The sequence below is a fragment of the Drosophila busckii genome, chromosome 2L (genome assembly GCF_011750605.1).
Source record: "Drosophila busckii strain San Diego stock center, stock number 13000-0081.31 chromosome 2L, ASM1175060v1, whole genome shotgun sequence".
In the NCBI taxonomy this organism is placed as follows: domain Eukaryota; kingdom Metazoa; phylum Arthropoda; class Insecta; order Diptera; family Drosophilidae; genus Drosophila; species Drosophila busckii.
The window spans coordinates 17,259,540-17,276,178 of record NC_046604.1 but is presented as its reverse complement, the minus strand read 5'-3'; the positions used below and the strand labels follow the sequence as shown (position 1 = coordinate 17,276,178).

At 39.9% G+C, this 16,639-nt stretch overlaps 3 protein-coding genes across 3 annotated transcripts; 2 read left to right on the top strand and 1 right to left on the bottom strand.

Moving 5' to 3' along the window:
• Window positions 1-362: 362 nt before the first annotated feature.
• LOC108606714 (acid-sensing ion channel 4-A) lies at window positions 363-2,035 on the top strand. Its single transcript, XM_033293365.1, has 7 exons — window positions 363-641; window positions 695-848; window positions 908-1,114; window positions 1,170-1,318; window positions 1,368-1,498; window positions 1,551-1,701; window positions 1,771-2,035. Exons 1-7 carry the CDS (start codon window positions 408-410, stop codon window positions 1,969-1,971), a joined length of 1,227 nt encoding a protein of 408 aa, XP_033149256.1. The 5' UTR covers window positions 363-407; the 3' UTR covers window positions 1,972-2,035.
• A 95-nt stretch (window positions 2,036-2,130) lies between these two features.
• Window positions 2,131-5,611, bottom strand: LOC108606704 (protein yellow). The gene is made up of 3 exons (XM_017982275.2): window positions 5,508-5,611; window positions 4,543-4,828; window positions 2,131-3,301 (listed from the first exon to the last, which is right to left on the bottom strand). Exons 2-3 carry the CDS (start codon window positions 4,817-4,819, stop codon window positions 2,202-2,204), a joined length of 1,377 nt encoding a protein of 458 aa, XP_017837764.1. The 5' UTR covers window positions 4,820-4,828; window positions 5,508-5,611; the 3' UTR covers window positions 2,131-2,201.
• Window positions 5,612-6,154: 543 nt separating this feature from the next.
• LOC108599577 (protein YIPF5 homolog) lies at window positions 6,155-11,211 on the top strand. Its single transcript, XM_017988194.2, has 6 exons — window positions 6,155-6,322; window positions 6,397-6,608; window positions 6,665-6,699; window positions 8,824-8,934; window positions 8,998-9,182; window positions 10,775-11,211. Exons 1-6 carry the CDS (start codon window positions 6,228-6,230, stop codon window positions 10,935-10,937), a joined length of 801 nt encoding a protein of 266 aa, XP_017843683.1. The 5' UTR covers window positions 6,155-6,227; the 3' UTR covers window positions 10,938-11,211.
• The last annotated feature ends 5,428 nt before the right edge of the window (window positions 11,212-16,639 follow it).

The following is a 16,639-nucleotide window of genomic DNA, read 5'->3' as shown; positions in this document are numbered from 1 at the left end:
GCTAGGTACAGGAAGCTACACTAGCGCGCACTTGCGCATGCATACAAATGAGTAAATAAACAAATAAAACCATAAAGTGTCTACCAGGAACGCTGATTTAAGCAAAGATACACACAGACAGACGAACAAACATGCGTTGAGAATTTATTATGCCAACCATAAACAATTAAACGCTTACAAACAAGGCTAAAGGATGCAGTACAACATGTTCGGCTACGCCGATTACAGTTGCAGTTTAGCCAAGTTATTATCAGAGTGGCTCTTATCAGGGCTGTAAAGCACGCTTGTGGCATGGCATATAAATCAATATTTGCTTATCAGCTGAGAATTTACGCAGGCCGTGTTGCTTATATCTAAGTTGGAATATTTTGTCAATTGTTGGACTTACTTGTTGGCGAGACAGCGCCATGGGCTATTGGACGGACTTGCGTGTCTGGCTGCTGCGTGATCCGGCCAAGTTAATACGCTACTTGGTGCTGTTCGTTTGCTGCGTTATAGTCATAGTGCAGTTGTATGAATGCTTCTCCAAGCTGCACGATCCGCCTATCTCGACGCACTCCTACTACAATGTGAATCAGACAATTGAAATGCCAGCTATAACCATATGTCGGGAGCCGCCCTACAGAGAGGATGTGCTATCAGTAAGTGGAATTGAAGTATCCATTTCATAGATTACCACTCACTTCCATTGCAGCAATTGTCCAAAGGAGAATGTCCACATCCCAAATATGCCACCTGCTGGCTGGATTATCCTTTTGGAAGAATTCCGCTCGATGAATTCTTCATGAACGGCACCTACGAGCAGAATGAAACCTTCTACAGTTTTGGTTTAGGTGGTGCTGAAGAGAGTAAGTTCGTTTTACTTCCATTCCGTACATTCCCTCCATTCATTACTTCCATTCCTTAGATGTTTACATTGACAGCAGTCTGCATTTCTATATGGGACGCTGTTATACGCTGCGTCCGCGCATTGCTATGAAGCGTGTTTCCAAGCCTGTAGGCTATTCGCTCATGCTGGAGCATAACGTTGGTCAAACTGCCACCAGCGATGTGGACTTCGTTTCTGGCGCCGGCTGGCATGTGTTCATACACGATAAGCGTGAGAATTTTACAGGTGCATTTGACTTATTTCATTCGTACTGCTAAAGCAATCGCTGTCATTCTTGCAGAGATCAATATGAAGGGTTCGGGACGTGTCGAATATGTCTTTGTAGCCATTAATGAAGAAATTGAAATCAAGCTGCAAAGTCAATACTTCAACAATGTGGAATCACGCAAGGATAGCTGCTCCAATCAGGAAGGTTACAGTGATCTAAAGGTGAACTCCATACACATTTCCTTACTTGTTGCTTATAATGCTCTTGCAGTGCGGTGAAATCTGCATTTGGCAGGACTTGGCTGAGAAGACCAATTGCTCGGGTCCCTGGATGCCAGATGTGCAGCATCAGCCCTGCAATGACACCGACTCCATACGTGATCTCATTGCAAGCTACAAAGCGTAAGCAAAGTTATGCGTTTGAATTTCTTTATTATTTTTGTATTGCCCGCAGCGTTTATGAAAGTGATGATGATTTCGATTGCGATTGTTTGGAGCCCTGTGAGTCGCGCATTTATACGACGTATGTACAGAGCCGTAAAGAGTTTAGACAGCCGGAACCACGCACGCTTATCTTTATTTATTATACCACAAAGCTTATATCGGTATGTTAGCTAAAGTCCTTTTTATTCCATTTGGAATATCATCGTTTTTTCTTCTATGCTATGCCACAGATGCTGGAGGAACGTCCTAGCTATGATGCTACGCAGTTCATATCAGAAGTAGGTGGCTCACTGGGGTTTCTGCTTGGTCTATCCGTGCTGGGTCTTATAGGCATTTTGGAACATGTAAGCAACTTGCTTATATACTTATATATTATATACTTATATACTCTACTTAGCTGCACGTTATTCTTTTTAGCGGTGGTTGCATAAAAGTCTGCAGCTGAAGCATGAAAAGAAGAAACTTGCTGCTGCTAATGCAGAAGATGACGCATCGCAGTCTAGCGCGGAAACCTTTGGATGTCAATGAGGTTTACATAGTGAATAACGAAAAGTTGTCAAAATATTAAGCGCAGCTGGGCTGGCGCACAGTTTAAATAAATGTACAAAGTTTTTAATCAAATAAAAAGTAAAGCTAAACTAATTAAATTAATGCGTTTGGGTTAAGCTTGCAGCCAGACCAAACAGCTCAAGCTGAGCGCAGCCAAACTGAGAGCTAAGCTTGAAGCGCTAGATGGCGCTTGCGTAAGCTGCGTAACCTTGTCCAGCGTATTGTTGAGCGTCTTGTGCAGCGTATCGATGAACTTGGGCAGCGGCTTGGGCACATTGCACATGGTTTGCTCAATGGCGCTGGCTACGCTGCCCTTGAGTATGCGAAAGTTAATGCTGCCGGGATAGAGCTCGTCGTAGATGAAGCTCTGCAGCTGATTGGACAGCACCCAAAGATTGTGTGCAGCATCTATCTTAACATCGCTGGGAAAGATTAGCTCTGTATCGCTCATTTGCACGCGATCCTGCAGTTTGTAGTCGAGTTGAGTGCGCCAGCAGCCAATGGAGTTTTGATTGGGCAGCGAGTAGAAGAGCACATCGCTGTCTGTATCGAGGAACTGCGCGCCTGCCTGCATATCATTGCCACGTGAGCCAAGCACCTTGAACTCGCGATAAATATCAGATGAGCTGGCCAGAGACTGATTACGCAGCACAGCGGTGTTAACAGAGAATTCCATGGTAGAGCTCAGCGGATGAAAATAAAGCGTAGCAAAGCCATCAGCTGCGGGTTTGGACAGCGCTAAGCCATAAAGACCATCATCCCATTGAAACTCTATGTCATTAATGCTAAAGTTGCCCGCTACAGGATCGGGATGGAAAAAGTGATGTGAAACACGCCAGCTCGTTTGCTCATGCCAAGAGTAAACCACCAGACCAGGCGCACCCAAATCCGCAACATAAGCATAGCTATGCTCACAATCCGCATCCTCCACAGCCAAATTGGCAAAGAACGAGCTCGTCTTGCTCTGGCTAGCGGGTATAGCATAGCGTCTAAGCAAATCATCATTATGCAAATCGTAAACCAAAAGCTGCGCGCTGCCATAAATCTTGGTTTGCTCCAGCACGCCCGCAATGCGCGAGTCCAGCACCCAGAGACGTCCACAGCGATCAGCGCGCACTCTAAATGGCGACACTAGCTCCGGCTCAGTTTCGGCCAGATTATGCGCCACCCAGCTGGGATAGGGCTGCAGTACAGGCATCTTGCTGGAGGTGTCTGTAATAAAAATTGAGCATTACTAAGCGTGATGATGACGTCATAACTTTGGTTTTTTTTTTGGTCATTTGCATTGATGCTAATTGGCTATAGTCAATGCCTCGGCTAACAAAGCTGAATCATACCAAATACAGTTAGCTGCAATACTTTGTAATTAGCATTGCAGCTGTCAAGTTGGCTATAAGCTCATGGTTATTAAATCAAATAAAATTTACAAACAATATATATATGTGCTGAGTTAAAATAGATAACTAAGCTATTGTCTACTCTGTATAATTTATATATATATATAGCTAACTACAGCTTAGCAACAATTTGCAATTTCTTAAAATTTTATAAAGAAATTAAACAGCTCATCAAATTTATATAACTAAGTATATAATTGTTAAATATGCTAACTAACTATTTGCTAGGCAAACAAAAAACATTAAAAATATATATATTTAGTTATATTATATACATTATACAAGCTATTTTTAACTTTTTCTTATATGTAACTAAATAAATTTGAGTTTTGTTTTAACAAATATTTGATTTAGCTTTAATATTTTTGAAGTAAGTTTTTCACAAATTCCAAAATAAATGTATGATTAAGAATTATGATTTGTTTAGTTAAAATACATATATGTTTATGCATATATATGCTATATATGGTAGCTATAAATAAACTTTTGAACGCTTGATAAATTTAGCATATAAAGCAAAGGCGCGACGCACAAGGGGGCAGCATAATATAATATATTTTTTTATTTTTTAATGATATGAAACTACGACAATAAATTTATTTAATTATAAATGCTTTGCCTTAATTGATTAAGTACAAAAAAATACTTTAACTATTAAAGTAATATTTACTTAAATTTTCAAACTCACTGCACATTTAAAAATGCAAATTGTTGCTAAATTTACATAGACAGCGCTTTTGTTTATACATTTACTTAGGTGCTTATGTTTGCTTAATGCAAATAATGAATGCTGTTGATTTTTCTCAGCTTGCTAATGATGTTGGCCAGCAGCAATATGAACAAAAGCAAAGCAATTAAGTGCAGTGTAGTATATGAAAAAAAAAATAATATTAAATTGTTTACAGAACGAACAGCTGAATGCATTTGTGCTAAACATAAATCCCACAGTTGGCTAACATGACAATGCAGCAGCCAGCAAGTTGTAAGAACTTGGCATTTTTATATGGCATAAACAATTAACAAACAACAATCAAAGCAATGGCTGTGAGCACTTACCATTAAGATCAAGGTAGCCCAGCGTGGCTGGCACACCGTGGCGCCATCTGGGGAGCGTTACAAACAGGCGCTGGCGATGCAGCTCGATGCCGAAGGGAATCACATTCGCCGGCTTAAAGGCTCCGCTTTCGATTGCCGTCCAGCGCGCATCGTCGCTTTCATATTTGAAATCCATTTCACGCCATTCGTAGGCCACACGCAGATTATCTTTGCCCAGTGCCACGCCCACACCTACGCAAAGCAGCAGCGCCGCCCTCGCAGCGCAAATAGACAGCATGCTGATTAACTGTAAATAATAATTGCAAGTCAAATTAAATTACAAGCTCAGTGGGCAGCCGCTAAGCTTCCGTTGCAGTCAACCTTGGCTTAGCCATAAAAATTAAAACAAAACCAAAAACAAAAAATACAAAATGTCTAGTGCAGAATCAAAATCTATGAAAAATTTGAAAGTAACCTTCAAGCTGAAACAACAACAATTGCTAAACAACTCAACATAGTTTGGCGGCATAAAAATAATTCAAAAACTTGTTATGTCTAACAATAAAGACTCAAGTGTTTATTGAGATGCTCGTTTTTATAGATTCAAGTGTAGGAAATGATTCAGCTGAGCTATGTAAATTTAAATTTAAATTTATATTAAACGCTGACTCTCATGAAATTATTATCAAAACTTTTAAGCCGCAAACCTTTTAACCGCTCAACTGATTTATGTCTGCAAGTTTAGCTTTAGTTGCTTACTTAATCATTCATTAGGAAAGTGACAAATTTGAAAGTGACAGCAAACGTTGCGTTGCAATGATTACAACATGTGTGGCAAGCCAAGTAGGCGTGGCATTTGCTTATGTAGCCCAATAAGTTTGTAGCCTAAGTCTTTTGCCAAACAATTAGGTTAAGCCAAAGTGTTTAGTAGCTAAAATTTGAACTCATGCTGAACTTGTTTGTTAACAAAAATATGAGACACACACCTTTTTATTTAGGCAGACAGCGAAAAAAGCACAACCGACATTAACGAAGCTCAAAACGAAACTAAAAGTCGGCAGCTTAGCTCAAAGCCACGCGACCACGCTGAGCTTGAGATTTGAGAGAAGTACGAGACGCTGTTTAGCTTTAAATATCACTGAACTTGAATTAGTCAGCTTGTGTCTAAGCAATTAATGAAACAACTGTATTTTAATATAGCGCGCACTTTATAAAAAAGTGTAACAATTATATTTAGCGTTTTTACTTTGTAATTAAGACAGCGCGGGTGGCTGCAAAACCAGTTTTAAATCAAATAGGCCTATAAATGTCAGAGTTTTGGGCTAGTCCCAAAGCCTGAAGTGAGTCATGCTTAATGTTTGGGTTTTTTGCTTAAAGTATAAGACGCTAGTATAAGAGCATTTCATATAACAACAAATTATTAAAGATTTTATTATAAAAATATACCTGTTCTACCAAAATTCTATACGTACTTGTTGGCATGACTCATTTCAAAGTAATTTAGCTGCGCGCTAACTAAACGCACTGCTTGCATGCTCAGCGAACTGCTTGCCTGCAAAGTCGTCCGACCGCCACAACCAGGGCTGCGCTAACTATTGTGGCAACTCTATTATAGCTTGTTTTGCAGCCCTCGCATTGTGTTGACGTGTTGTTGGCAGCATTAAATTAAATTATTTAAGTTAAAATAGTGTTTGCAATTAATCAAAATGTCGCAATTTGGCGCGCCCAATGATTTCTACGCCTCCGGCCCAGCAGCGGATGCCAGCTATAACTTTGATATGCCTGAATTTGAGCAAGAACTGTAAGTCTGCCCACTTGGACACAAACGTTTAGTTGTTGTTTACCTTTTTGCTTGCTTGTTGCACACACACGCAGCAATTTCCAGAGCTTTGATAATACACAGCCCTCGGTGCCGCCCAATTATGATGCAACATATAGCAATGCGCCCAATCAGGGTCTGGGCGGCTTTTACGATCCCAACGCATATACAGAGAACAGCTTCGGGCAGGAGAAATCCTTTAAGCCGGGCGGCGGCGGCGGCGCGCCCACTGGCAATGAGTTTGAAGATGAGCCGCCACTGCTGGAGGGTAAGCGCTCAGCCATTGCCTGCTTGCAGTTAATCCATTAATCCATCTCTTTGCAGAGCTGGGCATCAATCCAAATCATATTTTCCAAAAGGTAAGTTGCAGCCGTCTGCGGGCTGCATAAATTGGCAACAGTTTTTGGGTTAGGGCTAAGCAAATTGCATATTTTATTTCCCGCCGTAGGCAACTACTACGTCCGTACTTTGGTTTGTTAGCAGCAGCTCCCAAGCTACTGCATTATTCCTCTTGTGCCTGCTACGCATTTCACTTTTGTTTTGCGTTTTCTAATTTAGCAGCAGCAAAGCAAAAAAGGGAGTGAAAGGGGAGTGAAGTGCACTCCCTGAGCTTTTGCTGCTTTTGCCAACTGCAGGCGCAGACAGCGACAGAGCAGAACTTTGCGCTCTGTTTTAATTGAAATTTAAATGTTTTTGCATTTCGCTTTTGTACTTATTTATTGCATGCTCTGCTTTTCGCTCGTTTGCATTGTTGTTTTGTCGTTAATGAAGACATATTTTTTCATAGCTTTGCTTACAAATGTCTGTGCGTGTCATTGTAGTAGTTGCTTTTTGTTTTTGCTTTTTTTTTTTTTAAATAAATAAAAACCAACTTTTGTGTTTTTAATTAAACTTTTTTCGCTCTATGTAACTTTTTTGCATTTGTGTAAAAATTTGCAATTTTTTGTTCTTGTTGTTGTTGTGTTGTGTCCTGTTTTCTGTTGTGGAATTTATTACGTTTGTGTTAATTGAAAAATGAAAATGTTAATGAGTCTGTGTGCCATCATAAAAATTAAATGAAATACTAATTAAATTGTATGGCGGCAGCAGCAAAATCTGTGCGCAGTCAATGGGACGAACTTAACATGAGTAAATGAATTAAGTTGCGAAAGCTATTAGAAAAGTTAACAAATTGTTAACATTTAAATGTTTGTGGAGTAGAAAAAATAATAAATTTGTATAACGAAATTGAAATTTAAATGTATGTAGCGTAAGCATTAGAAAAATTAACAAATTTGTTTAGCGAAATTAGGATTAGATATTAGAAAAATGAAAATTAGCAAAATGTATAGCGAAATTAAAATTTGTTTGTAATTTGAAAAGTTGAATGAAATTAAAATTTATAGAGTATCTAAAAAATTAATAAATTACAGAAATTGCAAGTTTAGAAAAAAATTAACAAATTTGTACAGCGAAATAGAAAAATTAGCAACTTTGAATAGCGAAATAGAAAATTTAGCAACTTTGAATAGCAAAATAGAAAAATTTTTATGTCTGAAGCGTGAATTCAATAAATAAAAATATTTGTATAGCGAAATTCAAACTTAAATGTATAGAATAAATTAGAAAAATTAAAGTTAGAAAAGTGTAATAGTGAAATTAAAATTTAAATGTTTGCAGAGTAAACTAAAATTTAAATATTTGTGAATTAACAAACTGTGCATAGTGAAATTAAAATTTAAAAGTTTTTTGAATTAAATTTAATTAAAGCGTGAGCGCGAAAGAAAGAGAGCAAGGCAAGAAAGTAAATAATTTAGCTAAATAAAATGAAAATTATGAAAAATTAACATACGCCAAACTTTTGAAAATATAACAATGGCAGCACCACAAATTAGTTTTTGACAAACTGGTTAAGTAAAATTAAAATTTATTGAGTGAATTAGAAAAAGTAAACAAATTTGTAATAGCGAAATTAAAATTTAGCTTAATATTTGACAACTGCACTTAAATTACTGATCCAATGTACTTAACGACCTTAGCTGCTTAGCTGCTGCTGCTGCCACACTGTTTACACTAGGCGTATACTTAACAAAATGAGACTAAAAGCCCATTGAAGCGCATAAAAGCGCCCACACTGGAACGCTTAAACTGTTGTTTGGGCAGCCTTTGACAGCATAAAGGATATTTAATTTGAAGTCAGCTTAATGCTGCTATAATTGCTGCAAATTCAATTGGCAATAAAGCCAATTGTTGTGCCCAATGCTGTTGCTGTTGCTGGTCTAAATTCTCATGCGTCAAACGCGTTGACAGGCAGCGTTGCTCACTGGTCAGCAATATCATTTATCATCAATTTCCATTTTTCAAATTTTCACAACAGCAGCAGCAGCAGCGAGACTCACAGTCTGACGTTTGGAACAAATAAATTGTATGCTGACTACAGCCGCAACCCCTACAGACCCCCCCCCAACTATAGTTTGCTTACACTTTTCTATTATTTTTTGCAGACTCTGGCCGTGCTTAATCCACTGCGTGGCACTGAGCAGCAAATACTGCAGGATACGGACATGGCTGGTCCGCTGGTGTTTTGTTTAACATTGGGCGGCTTTCTGCTGCTGGTGAGTGCAACGCCTCTCTTAAAATTATAAACAAATTGTCACGTTATGTGGCTTTACTTACAGAGCGGCAAGGTAACCTTTTCCTATATCTACGGCATTGGTGTGATGGGCTGCATTTTCTTCTACTGTCTGTTGTCGCTGATGGTGACGCGTGCTCAAGTCACATTTGGTGCAGTCGCTTCCGTGCTGGGCTATTGTCTGCTGCCCATGGTGGTGCTATCTGGCATTAACATTTTAATCACTATACAGTAAGTAATTGTTGACTTTGGGCGCCCACGCTTTGTATTTATGTTTTTAATTGAAAAGTTGCCAATGCATTACAAAGTTTGCCTAAGCTGCGGCAGCTGCGACTGCAGCACGTCTGACGTTCAATATTTAGTCATTGGCCGCAGGCTATTGTTGCAAACAATTGAAAAGTCGCTGCTGCTATGCAAATGTCTTTAACTTAAACTGAGTTGCCAATTTTTTCTCACGCGCTGCGTTTTAGCGCTTTTAATTATGTTGCAAAAAGCATAAAAAAAAGGAACGAGCGCGCTGGCAACTTAATTTGCGCTTTTAGTGCACACTTGGCTGTGCAGTCTGCACAGTGCTGAAAAAAAGTATACGTACGTGTATGGTTAAAAGGCAAAGCGCGCCAGCTATGCGCCGTTTAATTTTCGCGCCACTTCGTGGCAAAGTGTATGGGTCTGGCTAAATGAAGAGCGTGGCGCGTAGTTTGGTTGGGTGTCCAGTTGCCCACGTACTATTTTTGCTTTTCAAATATGTGTCCAGCACTTGTGCCATACGTACTGCAATTCTTTTTTTCAACGCTGCTACGCTGCGTATGCGTAACGTCATGTACTGCCAACTTTTTGGTCAGCACTACGTAGCGGCACGTCATAATTTCAACGTACTCCAGCAGCAAAAACAACTATTGCCTTGGTTTACTCGACACCCAGCAGCAGCAGTTGCTCCAACAACGCTCCTTTTTTTTTTTTTACCAACTGTAGCTGCCCAATTGCCATTTGGTTGCCGGCGCTTACTTTTTTTTATTTGTTGGTTTTAAACGCCTGCATTTTATGTGTGTGTGTGTGTCTGTGTGTGTGTGTGATGTTCATATACTCGCCTGCAAGTTTACAGTAAATATTTTTGCAATTTTTTTAGACAGACTTTTTAATTGAGTTTGTTTGGTGATGCAAAAGTGCACAAAAATTACACAGACAGCGACTAAAAGTGGGTGGTTGGGTTGGCTGGTTGGGCATTGCTTTGATTGGTTTTTAGGCATTTAGGCTTAGAGCGTATAAATCTATAGGCCAACGCCAAACGGGTTCAGAGCTCTTAAACAATTTTTAGATTTCTGTTTTGGGATTAGTTGACAGCTGAGCGTGCGCCGCCGCCGACATAGCAAAAAGGCAATCCATTAAAAGTAGTAGCCAAAAGCATTGAAATTATTTATAGCAAAGCTTGGCCAGTGGCTAAATCAATTTCGAGCTGTTCCGAGTGGGCAGCAATCCATTTCATTATGATTGTTATTGTTAGAGATTTGCGCTAAAGTAATTAGAATTGCTACTAGTCTTGGGGAGCTTTGATTTAATAGAGCGACTGCTAAACTTTACAGCAATTTTCTTCAGTTTGCACATCCTCGCCTGCTGTCTTTGTTTGCTTTGCTCATTCATTCACAAAACAAACACACACACACACACATATATATGTGGCGTATACGCAATTTTTTCTTCTTCCGCTGCTACTCATGCATATGCATTGTTTATTGATTTTATGCCTCACTCACTCACTCACTCTTTTTTTAATACTTTTTACGCTTTTCTCTCTTTTTGTTTGCAAATCTCTTTGCGTTTTACAGGGGCACACTCGGCCTAATTGTGAGCGGCATCTCCATATTCTGGTGCGCCATATCGGCCTCGAAACTATTCGCCACTGCATTCTCCATGGACCATCAACAGCTGCTGATTGCCTATCCGTGTGCAGTGCTCTACGGAGGATTTGCGTTGATTACCATTTACTAGGCCGCCTCCAGGCAACAACAACAGCAACGAAACAGCAACCATGTTGGCATGTGTATTGCAATATTGTGGCGTGGTTTTAATTGTCCTGCCCACATATACACACATGCACACACACACACACTCATACATACATACGTTCAGCCTTGTCATAGACATGATAATATTTTTTAAGAAAATAAGCGCCGATTGCGAATTTGTTTTCCATATACAAACACACACACACACACGCAAGTAAATACATATGTACATAAATATACCTTTTTGTTTGTATTTTGGTTGTGTCTGTGTGTGTGTATTGTACCTCAGCCGTGTAATAAATTTGATTGAGAAAAAAAAAATTGTTAACAAATTGAAATTGGTTTTTTGCCAATGTGCCTGGGCTATATCATATGGGGGACGGACGCACACACACACACACAGACATATTGAAATTTCACGAGGCTGTTTCCGTATCCTGAATTGCGCTTTCTGCTTCAGCTTACGCTTTGGCCTTTTGTTCGTATGTGTGTGTCTGTGTGTGTTTAAGTTTTTAAAATGCACATACACAATATTGTGTATGCCTGCAGCTTATGTTCACAAATCTCTGTTTATTATTCAACAGACAAAATCATATGTATTCGTAATAAGCGCGCACTCAAAAGCAGTTTAAACTTTAATTAGAATTCAAATAGTTGCAGTTTTGCTGACAGCTTAATCAAGCTACGCAAGCATGTAAAGTAAGTAATCATGGCTTATGATTGCTTTTCGTCAAGCAGCGGAAATTAAATAAGTTAGTTTTCCCAAGAACGTCGCACTGCACTTGTTGTCACTTTGAATGCCCGCGAACTACTGAACTTGGCGCCTGCCTGCTCACCCACGCCTAACCTGCGCTCTAAGCAAGAAAAAAACGTCAGGCGACGTCGTTGCTTGGAGAGTAAGCGCAGTCGAGCGCTCTCGATCGCTGCCAGTCAGCACTTAGCTATGTGAGGACTGCGCTGCCTACGCTGAGTGAGAGAGAATGTGTGTTGCTGCCTTAGCCTTTGCAAATGGAGCGCTCTAAGCTAGAAAAACGTCTGGCGACGTCGTTGCTTGGAGAGCAGGCACAGTCGGTTGCTCTCGATCGCTGTCGGTCAGCATTTAGCTGTGAGGACTGCGCTGTGAGCTGTGAGGACTGCGCTGCCTTCGCTGTGAGAGGGAGAGAATTTCGCTGCCTTCGCTTTGGCGCTTGTCTGCTTACCAGACTCGACTCTCTAAGCAAGAAAAACGTCAGGCGGCGTCGTTGCTTGGAGAGCAGGCGCAGTCGGGCGCTCTCGATCGCAGTCAGTCAGCATTTAGCTGTGAGGACTGCGCTGCCTTCGCTATTAGAGCAGAGAGCGTGGGTGCATGGCTGCTTTGTCGCTTGCCTGCTTAGCTTACTTGACTCTCTAAGTATGAAAAACGTCAGGCGACGTTGTTGCTTGGAGAGTTAAGCTAAGCTACGGAAGGACTGCGCTGCCTTCGCTGTGAGAGAGAGAGTTTGAGAACGTAGCTGCATTAGGCTTTGCAAATGCAGCGCTCGAAGCAAGAAAAACATCAGGCGGCTTCGTTGCTTGGAGAGTAAGAGCGGTTAGCTATGTGCGCTGCCTTCGCTATGAGAGAGAGAGAATGTGAGCGCGTGGCTGCCTTAGCACATGATGGAATATTCCAAAATGGCCTTATCTTTGCTAAGAGAGCGCACTGCGCTGCATTTGATGTGAGAGCGAGAGTGGCAGGCTGCCATAACTGAGTGTGCGTCGCTGCCTAGCTTCGAAAGTGCAGCGCTGCAATGCTGAGGACTGCGCTGCACTTATTGAGAGAGTGCGTCGCTGCCTGTGGAAGTTTCGCTGCTTTGGTGCGTCACTGTCTTAACTGCCTGAGAACTGCGCTGCTTTTACTCTGAGAGTTTGCGGCAGCACTTGCGCTAAGTAAGCACCGTTAGCTATGAATGGAATATTCCATTATGCCATTGAGTCGGAGCGTCGCTGCCTTTGCTTTGAAACTGCAGCTTGCCTTATGTTAAAATATATGAAAAGTTGGCTGCGGCTTAGCAAAACTGAAAAATAATTGTTTTGTATTTAGTCAATAGCTCAGCTTAAAATTAAAATAATTTGGCACTTACATATTTGTTGTCTTCAATAAGCACAAACAAATATTTAATTTTAATGCACACAATATGTACATATATAAATAAATAATAAGCGACGGGCGACGGCGTCGGCGTTTTGAGGTATGCAGAGTGTTAATTGAATTTGTTAATGGCCAAGCAAAACAAAAAAGAAGATTGAACAAAAAAGGGTTGCCACTCGTCTGTGACTGCTAACCATATGCAAATAATTCAAGCGTTAGTACGCATACCGGATTCGCGTGCTTGTCCTTGGCAGCGTCGTCGTCGTCGTCGTCGCATTTTCATATTACATAATTAGCGACGTTATTTTTTTTTTATACTCTTTGACATTCGTCTGCATGAATAAATTGCAAAATGCGTAGCATACTTTGTGCTTTGCGCTTTTTGATTTCCGTTCCGTGTCCCAACTCGGACCACCACCCGCTTATGCAAATTGTTGTAATTACTACAATTCGGCTGAGCATTTTTATGGACGCTTGGGCGAGAGGCAACACACAAAGAAAAAAAATGTTATATATAATGCATATATACATATATACGGAAATATTTGTGCGCTAATTGCGTGGCGCGCATTTTAAAAAAACGCAAAGCGCAGAGCGGGCGCAAGGAGCAAGCCAAAGCGGCAGGATCTGTGTGTTTAAGCGCTGCTCATCAAAGGCGGAGCTTGCCATTAGCGCCATTAATAAACATTCGTTAGCTGTTGGCAGCAACAAAAGCGCAAGCGAAAGAGAGAGAGAGAGAGAGCGAGAACGCGAATGTGTTGCTGATAATTAGAATTAGCTCACAATTAGCAAAAAGGCGAAAGTCAAGCAGCAAGTGTAGCAAGGTAGTGGGTTGGGGGTGGGGGTTGGGTGGCTATGATGTATGATTGTTGTGCTTTGGGTATGGGGCTTAGCTTTAAGCTTATTAGCTGCGCTCAATTTTGAATTAATAAGCAGCTTCGCAAAAATCCTTACAAAAAAAGAAGAAGAAGAAGAAGCAGCAGCAGCAGCACGCCGTAATGACGCAGTAAGCGTTAAGCCAACAATAGCAACACCTGCGGACAAAAGCAGCTTAACAAACGGCGCAACAACAGTAACAACAAAAAACAGTTAGAGCAGCTTGAGCTTGGGCGTGGCCACAACAAGAGTTATTACATTTTAGCTCTTTGCTGCTGCTTCGCTGCGTTCCACTCACAGCAGCAGCAGCAGCGACGCCAGCAGCAGCAGCGACGCCAGCAGCAGCAGCGACGTCAGCTTGCCTGCTTGGCTGCATTTTAATAAATATGCAATCTAAAAACGCAACTAACAAAGCCACAAGGCAAAAGCTGCCTGTGCCATAGCCAGAGACTAACGGTACGCAGCCATGCCCTAAAAGTAAAGGCGTTAATTACGCAGCCGTCCTAGCTGCTGCGCCCGCAAGTATGCAATAGAAATTGTGGCATCAACGCCATTATGGCTAAATGACATGAGAGACGTGGGCGGTTGTGTGTGGGCGTGGCCAAGCGTGCACTTGCCACAATTTTAATTAGCGTGCTTAAAAGCGCATTGAATGGCTGACAAAGGCAAAGGCCATAAAGCTTTATCGCCCAAATACATATGCGTGTATGCGTGTGTGTGTGCGCGTCTGGATGCTGCACAAATAAATAAATTTTAAAATTTGCGGTAGCATTGCTGGTCAACTCAAGCATTTTGATTGTAATTCTCGCAGCGCAGTTCAAAAGCCAAAACATTGCGGATTAAGCCAAGGGCAAGGAATGCTTAAATTGTTAACTGCTCACAAATTTTGAATAAATCAAAAGTGCAATCGAATGGACACAAACATGTCAGCGTATCAATATTTAATAATCTAATTATATTAACGCAATAATATTTGTAGCAGAACTGTGACAACTTTGCATAAGAAACTTATAAATAAATTGGCTAATACTTTTTTACTTAGCAACTTAATAAATAAATACTTAGAAACTAATAAATAATATTGCAACAGACTCTTTTACTTTAACAGAAGTTTTTTTTATATTCACAAAGCATCAAAATATTTAATCAAAACTGGGAAGTAAGAATTTAAATTTGTAGGCATAAAAAATAATTGTCAAATTGTAAGAATTTGTTTACTTTAATTTTAGTTTTATATTTCTATAAATAATAAAAATAAATTGTAAATATAGAACAAGTTTTATTTTATACTAATAATCATCAAAAAATTTAATCATTACTAAATGCTTCTAAATTAAGAATTAATTTTGCAGGCATAAAAATGAACGAGTTTTATTTTATATTTTAAATTATCAAAAAATATTTAATCAATACTAAATGCTTTTAAATTAAGAATTAAAACTTCTAGGCATAAAAAATAATTGTAAGAATTTTTTTTACTGTAACTTTTGTTTTATATATCGATAAATAATACAAATAAATTGTAAATATTTTTTTACTTTAACAGAAGATGTTTTATTTGATATTACTAAGCATCAAAATATTTAAACAAAACTGAGAACTAAGAATCAAAATTTGTAGGCATAAGAAATATAATAAATTGCAAATTGTAAGAAGTTTTTTTTAAACTATTATTTAGTTATTTTGCTCGACATATTAAAAGCTTACGTAATTTTTATGATTTCTTTATGCTAATGTTTTGCAACAAGTTAAATTTGCGGTCCAAAATAATAAATTGCAAATATTATGCATTTTTTCAAGCGTGTGTCTTTTATTTTATGTTCACAACACGCAATGCAATTGAATTATAATATGTAATTAAAATTGCAACTCACTCTCGCTTAATACAAATTGCATATTTTTATGTTTAAGCGCAACTTGAAGCTAAACTCATTATGCAGCAATTTGAATTGGTTATGATGCTCGTGCTGCATATAAAGGATGACCATGTCTGCGGCTACGTAAACGTAGCTGATGATGATGATGATGATGATGAGTAGCAGGTGAAAATGGCGACTTAGCTGCTGGACCGCCGGCGCTGTGGCGTGGACTTTTCAAAAAGCCAAACCAAATTGTTGGCTGAGCTGGCCAGACAGACAGACAGACAAGCATACGTAATCGCTTGCTAAAAGCCAAATGTAACATTTATGGCCATGCATCAAAATGGCCAAAAGTGTGTGTGTGTGTGTGTGTGGGGGTGGGTGCAGCGCGTTGATTGCTGTGGCCAAAGCTTGTTGCATACTTCCGGACGCCGAAGCAAAGCCACAGCATTGAGCGCTCTACGAACACTTGTGTGTGTGTGTGTGTGTGTGTGTGTAATATGCAAAAGCAATTAGCTGAAGAGGCCAACGTAGACTATAATATATGCCGCTTATATATATAAAATACGCCTGTGTGTGTGTGTTTCAGTTTAAGAAAACAAAGCACTTGAATTTCGAGGCACAGCTGAATGTGCTAAGCATGTTTATTGTTTTTCACTTTTCATGCACTTCAATGAGCTTCAACCTTAGTAGTTAGTTAGTAACGTTGCTGCAAGGCTGCCCTGGATAGCTGCTCAGTCGAGTTTAGAGCGAGAATGAAGTCCGATTTCACTGAAACTGTAGCTAATCCCCGACACAGCAGTTAACAGGCAACGATTACTTGGCAACAAGTCAATTACGAGT